The following is a 9081-nucleotide window of genomic DNA, read 5'->3' on the forward strand; positions in this document are numbered from 1 at the left end:
TATATATATATATATATATATATATATATATTTATATATATTAGTGCTGTCAAACGATTAATTGCGATTAATCACATCCAAAATAAAGGTTTTTGTTGACAATATATGTGTGTGTACTGTGTATATTTATTATATATATATAAATACACATATACAGTATATATTTTGAAAATATTTACATGCATATATTTATATTCATATAATTTATATTATATATATAAATATATTTAGTATAAAAACATAACACATTTCTCTTAAATATATACATGCATGTGTGTGTATTTATATATACATAATAAATATACACAGTACACATATATTACGTAAACAACATTTTTTATTTTGGATGCGATTAATCGTTTGACAGCACTAATATATATATATATATATATATATATATATATTACATTTTAATATTTCACAATATTACTTTTACTGTGTTTTTGCATTAAAAAAATCTTACATTAATTTACTTTAACCTAACGTAATCTCATACACACTGTATATGGATGTGAAGTGAATTGGAATGCAGCTACTGTAAGATCTCAGGTTTATTTGTGCTATTGTTTACCTCTTTCCTTTCTCTGTGGAGAATTTACTGAGCTTTACGTGGCTTTGATGTGGAGAACAACATTCAAATTAGCTCGCGGAACGCAATTATTTAATTCCTTGAAGAGGATTAATTTTTTATAGCTGCTGAGCACAAGGAATGTAAATAATGTCCGGTTGTTTGATTTGAAACTGCTGGGAGGGCGAATGAATAAACAGCATAGAGATGTCGCCAGGTTTATTCTCTTTATCCTTTTGTTTCAGCCCGACTCTAGCCTACAATTGAGCTTCTCAGTCTGGCTCAGGGTCTCTGGTCTGTCGTTATTGTTCACCTCATCCTTTTGTCCTTGAGCTCCTTGAGTGGCCTTGATGTCGAAATGGCCATTCAAAACCAGCAAATGGTTTCATTCTCTGAGGAAGAGACGTTTTTATATGAATCAAACATGGAAAAAGTCACAAGTAGAAAATGTTGAATGCTTTGACATGAAATCAGTGTGAATCATATAGTGTGGGGAACAAAGTTAACCAAGTCAATTTACTTTAATTCCTGTCTTTGTGTATTAATAAAAGACAGAACTAAATCCCTCCTATTATATTTAATGAAGCTGTCTAGACTGGACACATCCATTGTGCCACTTTCGTTTGACAGTCACCAACTTTTTTTCTGGTCTCCAATCTACGAATCTGCATCTTTTTTTTTTTTTGCTTATATGCAATTTTTCCAACACTCATCAATCATAATAATAATTATATGAGTGATTTTTATATACTAATAGATTAATAAGGTTAAACTATTGAGCTGAAACCATAAAATCTGATTGGTATATCTTGGTCTGATCTGGTCTTTTTTAGTGATTATTTGCAGCTTCTACGCTTCCAGTGTAGACAAGACTGAAAACCATTGTGATGCGTAGTAGTCTCTAGTGTGGACAGCATATGGTTCTGTTTTTTAGTGGGGCCCGTCTGTAAGACAGATCTACTTCAATCAGCAGACACAAAGAGAGAAAGCCACACTGGCTGGATGAGAGTTTCTCTCTGCATGTCAGTTCTATCTTTTATTCATTTGTGCACTTATTCAATCAGATCTTCATTATGCCACATGCCTCCCATGGTCAGGGGTCACTCTGCCTCCAGGGAGCATGCGGTTCACCCCACCCATGAGTGATGCTCAAGTCATGCGGCTTCAGAAAGGGGGTCGTCAGCCTACAGGGACCCAGAGTCCTCCAGAACAAAGAGGCTAGACAAACACGATCGGCAGACAAACACACAGGGCCTGATTCCAGTGACCTCATGCAAAGGCTGTTTAGTTCAAAGAATGAAGACAAAGACCTTTAGCTTCACTCTAAGGGACACCGTGATGGATGATGTCAACGCTGACCACGTGCGACACATCAGTTCGTTTGACTGGGGATAAAATGCAAATGACCGTTATTTTGGCTCTGCATGAACTCAAATTATGTTTTATCTTTTATATGAATCTCAGAATTCAAACAGGGTCTAGAAAAGAATATAATCTACATTGTGATTAACCAAAAAATTAGGAAAGTACTGTTAAAAATAGGACTTCAAACAAAAGACATGAGGCCTAGCACTTCGGATGCTAATAAAAAAACTCAAATGTCAGGAGTGAAATGATTACGGAGTCATCTCTGAAACATGCAGTGGTGCTGAGCTGTTTGGTGACATGTTCCTGTGTTTTGTTTGCACGCTGCTCAAATTCAGACTAATTAATTTGCGTGTCAGACAGCGCAGTCATTTGGTATGCAAATACCTGCATGTCCTGGTTAAGCAAAAAAAGAACAAATGTGCGTCAAAGATAAGGAGCCTTATTTTTTGGTGAAGCAATTTCAGACGGAAGAAGGGTAACTATAAAATTAGAGGGCAGGAAAAAGCTAGGTGTCATAAAGCTAGTATTGAATTAGCAAGAGGAATATTAGAGGCAAAGACTAAACACTTTTCGAGGTGATATACACACATACTCCAAATTATCCCTTTAAAGGAATAGTTCACTTAAATCTTTTTGTCATTATTTACCCATCCTCCAAACTCGGATGTTTTTATCTTTTACAGTGGATCATAAAGGCATAAAATCTCCAAAGAAACGTCATGCAACTCTTTTTCGTCATAGTGCCATGCTTGAATTCACTGAGCTCTTTTTAAATGCACATTACATGGCTCAATAATTAAGAGGTGTGTCCCAAAACTTTCATCCATATAGTGCTTATATATGTAAATGATGACAGAATTTTCATTTTTGGTTAACCAATTCATTAATACCTCCTATTTTTATTTTTTTTTTGCACATAAGTTTTTGCACATGAGTTACAGGTCTTTGCGTATAAGCATTCATTCTTCGAAACATTTATCTCCAGAACTGAGGTCACTTGTTTACAGTACAGACACAAATTACAGATTTTTCTTTCAGTGTTTTCATCTAAAAATGAAAATTCTGTCATCATTTACTTAAATATGAGTAGCCTAAAATTACTTCTAATTATTGCCACAACATTTATATCACACAGATTACTTGAAATAAAGCCCTTAGAGCCACACAGCTTGGTAAGTGGGGATTCCAGGACATGGCATGTTATTTTAAGCAGGTTTTGTGTGCATTCTGGGACCTGTGACCGCTATGCACTTAGCATTCCACCACCTTCTGATTTAAAAATTAAAGGGATAGTTCAGCCAAAAATGAAAATGTTGTCTTTTATTACTCACCCTTATGTCGTTCCTGACCTGTAAGACCTTCATTTATCTTCGGAACACAAATTAAGATATTTTTGATGAAATCCAAGAGCTTTCTGCCCCTACATAGAGAGCAATGCAACTGACACGTTCAAGGCCCAGAAATCGTTAAAATAGTCCATGTGACATCAGTGGTTCAACCGTAATTTTATAAAGCTACGAGAAAAATTTGTGCGCAAAGAAAACAAAACATGAGGGCGAAAACAACACTGTATGGATGAAAAACCCACAGACATCCATCAAAACATCTTTTTTGTGTGTTCCACAGAAGAAATAAAGTCATTCGGGTTTGGAACAACATGAGGCTGAGGCAAAATGTGTCTAATATATTTTTCTATGACAAAATAAGAATATGCATGGATTCTAATGGTGGAGGTATTTATGCATTGTAAGGTTAAAAGTGGCTGGCTTGAGAGTGCATGCATGTGTTTTTGAGTGATTGTGCTGGGTTTGCCCTTGAGATCAGGTTCTGTGTCTTTGAGAACGCATCCGCTGGCACTGAGACTGCTTCTGTCCATGCTGATGTTTAGGGCTATGTGCTCGCCTGTGCCAAAAATCTGTTCTATAGCATTTGTTGAGGTCTCTTGAGGATATCATCATGAAGGAAAATGAAACCTGGATTGCCTGCAGCCGCTAGAAGTACAGCGAAGGGGAGGAAATGGGACGGGAAGATCAGTGGTCAGATGGTAAACAGGGAAGGCAAACCCATAAAGACAGCCAGCCATCTGATCTGGAAACAGTAGTTCTGTCATGCTGGAATGTTGACATAAATGACATAAATGTTCTCTGAAGCTTTGATCCATAGGGGGTTTAATTATGCTTCAGATGAAACTGGCGTAAATAATCATACAGTTTCTCTGGACGTGTTAGAATCTCTTTATGAGATGCAATGTGTCAAACTATGAGGTGTAAAATACAGCAGGAGAAGAGAAGTGAAATAAATTTTTACAGTTTTAGGTTTTAGTCACAGTTTTGAAAAATATCCATTCAATTTAGTCTATATTTTTTCATGTTTAGTCATATTCAGTTTAACAACAATTTGACTACATTGGAATCTAAGTTTAGTTATGTAAATAACATTTTAATTGATGAGAAAATGCATATGTAAATATTTATATATTTAAATAACACTGGACGAGATGAGATAATAACAAAAGAACAGATTACAATGGTATTTTATACTTTTTTTATCCATATTTGTCATATTTGAGCTATTTTTACTAAAATTTGACTAAAATAGCATCTATTTTTAATCATCAAAAATAACTTAATAAATTCAGTTTATGAAAAAGTGCAAAATTAAACCAAATATTTATCATAGTTCATCTATTAATTTAAACACATTTTCAGAGTTTGTTTGGACATTAAAACTTTTAAAAGTGTTTTTGTCTTTTGACAAAAATATCCTGGAAATATGTATTTATATATATTTATGCATTTTACTAAATTTTACTACAGTTTGACAAAAGTGTAGACAAAAAAATAGTCCTAAATTAATGTAGAAATGTAAAATACTGGAAGGGAGGATGGGAAAAGAAGAGACCAAAACAATAAACAGATGAGATGAGATTAAACAAGACAACTGATGACAATTGTTAGAGAACGGACAAGACAAGAGCAAACAAGACAGGAAAAGTAAAGAAATATTAGAAAAGATGAATTTGGCAAGAAAGATTAGAAAAGATGAATTTGGCAAGAGAAGAGAAGAGAGAAGAGAAGAGAGACAACATATTACAATGACTAAAAGCAGAGAAGTGAAAAGATGAGGCGATATCACAACTATAAAAATAATTTGATTCGATGATGCATGATACTGAGAAGCCAACAAATGACAATTGTTAGAGACAAGAACATGCAAGAGGAGAAAAAAAAGATAAAATGAACCAAAATGAGATGAGACAAGAAGAGAAAATGACAATGGTCAGCAGCGAGGAGCAGGAGAGAGGGCTGGGTCGAGGATCAGAGAGCGGCACACTGAAGGTGGCAGGACACAGGAAGTGAGAGCAGCACTGAGCAAAGAAAGTTCAGTTTGTTACTAAAGCAATTTCAAGACAGATTTGGCCGGCAGATGGTTGGCAGCGCTGTTTGTTAAACCAACTGGTCGGGTACATTAGGATGTCGGGGAGCAGCATGCATTGAGTCTCCATTTAGAACAGCCACACATGGGGGAGGGGAAGAGGGGGTGCCGGCCTGGCAAGCTGGTCAGGAAATAACGGGAGCGGTCGCAGAGCGGCCGAGGGAAAAGCTAATTAGCCCACACATGGCCCGCAGTCACACACACACAGACACACACTCTATAATGGGACTCAGGTATGTTTGTTTGACACCTCACACGGATGAAGAGATCTAGAAAACACTCGGCCTCCTTCCACATTCCATTTACTCTTATCAGTCTACTGCAGTCTGATCTGGCCCGTCATTTCTCTCGCTCTGTGTTTCTTTCGCTTTCTCTGTCTGTCTGTTCTTGTAGCTGTCAAAAACATTGGCATGGGCCCTTGATGGCAAAATATACTGGCATTGGCAAACCAGGATTATTATCATTAACTAAAATTATTAAACACTGTTTTGTTAATTGAAATAAAGCTGAAATTAAATTAAATATAAATATACAATTAAAATCTTGAAAATTAGAAATGTTGCCTTGGGAACTAACTGAAATAAGTACAGGTTGAATAACTAAAATTACAAAAAAAAAAAACTAAAACTGAATAAATTAAATATAAATAAATTAAACTTAAACAGTAATATTATAAAAAAGGGGATGAAAGTGTAAAAAAAACATTTAACAAGATTACTAAAAATAACCTAAATGAAAATTAAACTGTAAATAACACTAAAATAACACCGCGGAAAACTAGTGAATTGTGTCAAATTTTATAGCGCAGTTCTATGTGTATGCCTAAAATCTCATATTTGACACAAACAATAAAAAAGGCTGCTACTCTAAACAACAATGGTTCATGTCAAGAACATTTTTGAAAATAGTTTTACTATTTTTTTAAAGGATTATTTGACCCAAATATAAAAATTCTCACAATATTTAACAAGAAATGTAACATATTTATACATTTTAGTGCTGTCAAACGATTAATCACGATTAATCGCATCCAAAATAAATGTCTTTGTTTACATAATATATGTGTGTGTACTATGTATAATCGTGTATATATAAATTACTGTGTTAAGACATGCTGAAGTTGTGTTTGGTCTCGTACTCTATCACATACCTTGTCAGTGTCGTGCGTTTGCTTAGCCCTTTGGTGTGATAAACAGTAAAGTGTGTTAAAGTGCTAGCAAAAGACAGTGTAAAGAAATACTCTTTGAGAGAAGCAGTCAATCAGCGGAAGTTAAAAGCAGATAGTAAGTGTATTTATTTCTTGTCTCATTAGTGTTTAGCGCAGTTGTCGTTGCTAGGAAACGCTTGTTTTGTTTACTGTGTTGAGACCTGCTGAAGTTGCGCTTGGTCTCATACTCTATCGCATACCTTGTCAGTGGTGTGCGCTTGCTTAGCCCTTTGTTGTGATAAACAGTAAAGTGTGTTCAGCTGAATTCAATTTCCGTTTTGTCAAACGGGTATAAAAAAAGGTTAGTATACCATGGCAGCAGTCGTGTGACGCCCTCCTCATGTGAAGACCGAAGAGTGTAAAGATCATCGACTCTATCGTGCGATTCCACCGTGCAGGGACACCGGCAAGGCACATAAGTATCGCTTTTGATTCATCCTCTTTTCTACACCTTGCTTCACTTCTGTTTTAATGACCAACTCTTACTATGTGTTTCCATATCCCTACTATTACTACCATTCGCAAACCACACATTACACACTATAGGCTGCGCAATCCTAACAACCTGCGCACTTTTCCTATGTATGCTAATACACTACTTTCTTTTTCTATTGGTCTCTGGAATTGTCAGTCTCCAGTAAACTAAGCAGATTTCATTACATCTATTGCTAGTCATTCAAGACTAAACCTCGTGGCCCTGACAGAGACCTGGATCAAACCAGAGGACACTGCTACACCTGCAGCACTCTCCAATAATTTCTAATTTTCCCACACTCCTCGTCTGACTAGAAGAGGTGGAGGTACTGGTCTGCTTATCTCTAATGATTGGAAATGTATTCCTTTACCTTCTCTGGGTATTAACAGCTCCTTTGAATCACATTGTCAAATCCATTTTGTAGTTGTTTATCGACCCCCAGGACCACAAGGTCCTGGGGGTACTCCCCTAGTTATGCTTGGAGACTTCAACATCCACCTAGATAAACTTCAGGCTGCAGACTTCCACACTCTGCTTGCCTCTTTTGATCTCAAGAGAGTGTTAACTACAGCTACTCACAAATCAGGCAACCAACTGGACCTTATTTACACACGACACTGCTCCACTGATCATGTGCTGGTTACTCCACTGCACACCTCGGATCACTTCCTCCTCACTCTTAACCTCAACATGGTTCCTGACACAACACATACCCCTCCACATGTCACTTTTCGACGTAACCTATGCTCACTCACCGTCCCGCCTATCTACTATGGTTTCATCTTCGCTTCCTCCCCCTAAACAGTTATCTCTTGATGCTAACTACTGTGCTACTGATACTTTCTGCTCCACTCTTGCATCTTGTTTAGACAGTGTCTGCCTCTTGTCTTCCAGGCCAGCCCATACCACCCCTTCTCCCCCTTGGCTATGATGTTCTCTGCGAACATCCTTCTAAGCTCAGGGCTGCTGAAAGGGTGTGGCGCAAATCAAAAAATACTACTGACCGTAACTCCTCTCTTCCTTCTCTGCAAATGTCTCCACTGCTAAAAGGACATACTATCATAACATAATTCGTCTAACTCTTGCATGCTCTTTAAAACTTTTTCCTCCCTCCTTTGTCCTCCTCCTCCCCCTCCTTCATCAACTCTATCAGCTGACGACTTTGCCATGTTCTTCATTAATAAAATTAAAACCATCAGTGCACAATTTTCCACACCACAATCTGTCAAGCACATCTTACCACCAAACATACTCTCGTTCACATCCTTCTCTTCACTCTCTGAGGCAGAAGTCTCCAAACTCATCCTTTCTAATCATCCTACTACTTGTCTGCTTGATCCTATTCCATCTCATCTCCTTCAAGCCATTTCTCCTGCAGTTGTACCTGCACTCACTCACATCATTAACACATCCCTTCACACTGGTGTTTTTCCCTCAGCATTTAGACAGGCTCGTATAACCCTACTACTTAAGAAACCCACCCTTAACCCATCTCTTTTAGAGAACTACAGATCGGTTTCCCTTCTTCCTTTCATTGCAAAAACACTTGAATGAGCTGTGTTCAACCATGTCTCTGCCTTTTTCACACAGCAAAACCTCCTCGACAGCAACCAGTCTGGTTTCAGAAGTGGACATTCAACCGAGACTGCCTTGCTCTCAGTTGTTGAAGCCCTAAGACTGGCAAGAGCGCTGCTTGACACGGTAGATCCTCCTGTCAACCCTATTGGCAAAGGGCATCTCCGGAACCGCACTCCAGTAGTTTGAGTCTTACCTTCTTACCTCGTCCTTCAAGGTATCTTGGAGAGGTGAGGTGTCCAAGTCACAACTTCTAACTACTGGGGTGCCCCAGGGCTCAGTTCTTGGACCACTTCTCTTCTCTGTCTACATAGCATCACTAGGTTCTGTCATTCAGAAAACTGGCCTTTCATATCACTGCTATGCTGATGACACTCAACTCTACCGCTCATTCCATCCTGATGATCCGATGATAGCTGCTCGCATCTCAGCTTGTCTAACAAACATTTCTTG

General features: G+C 37.6%; 1 protein-coding gene across 2 annotated transcripts in view; it reads right to left on the reverse strand.

Moving 5' to 3' along the window:
• msraa (methionine sulfoxide reductase Aa) overlaps positions 1-9081 on the reverse strand; it is an 86315-nt gene that overhangs the window by 5896 nt on the left and 71338 nt on the right. Inside the window, exon 6 of one of the 2 annotated variants that reach the window (XM_016294646.1) lies at positions 882-960. The exons of the other annotated variant lie outside the window; for it this stretch is intronic. Coding sequence (XP_016150132.1) covers positions 883-960 — 78 coding nt within the window. The 3' untranslated portion in view covers position 882. The remainder of the gene's footprint in view (positions 1-881; positions 961-9081) is intronic. 2 annotated transcript variants of the gene reach the window in all.

This window comes from Sinocyclocheilus grahami, unplaced genomic scaffold (genome assembly GCF_001515645.1).
Source record: "Sinocyclocheilus grahami isolate Dianchi unplaced genomic scaffold, SAMN03320097.WGS_v1.1 scaffold321.1, whole genome shotgun sequence".
NCBI lineage: Eukaryota > Metazoa > Chordata > Actinopteri > Cypriniformes > Cyprinidae > Sinocyclocheilus > Sinocyclocheilus grahami.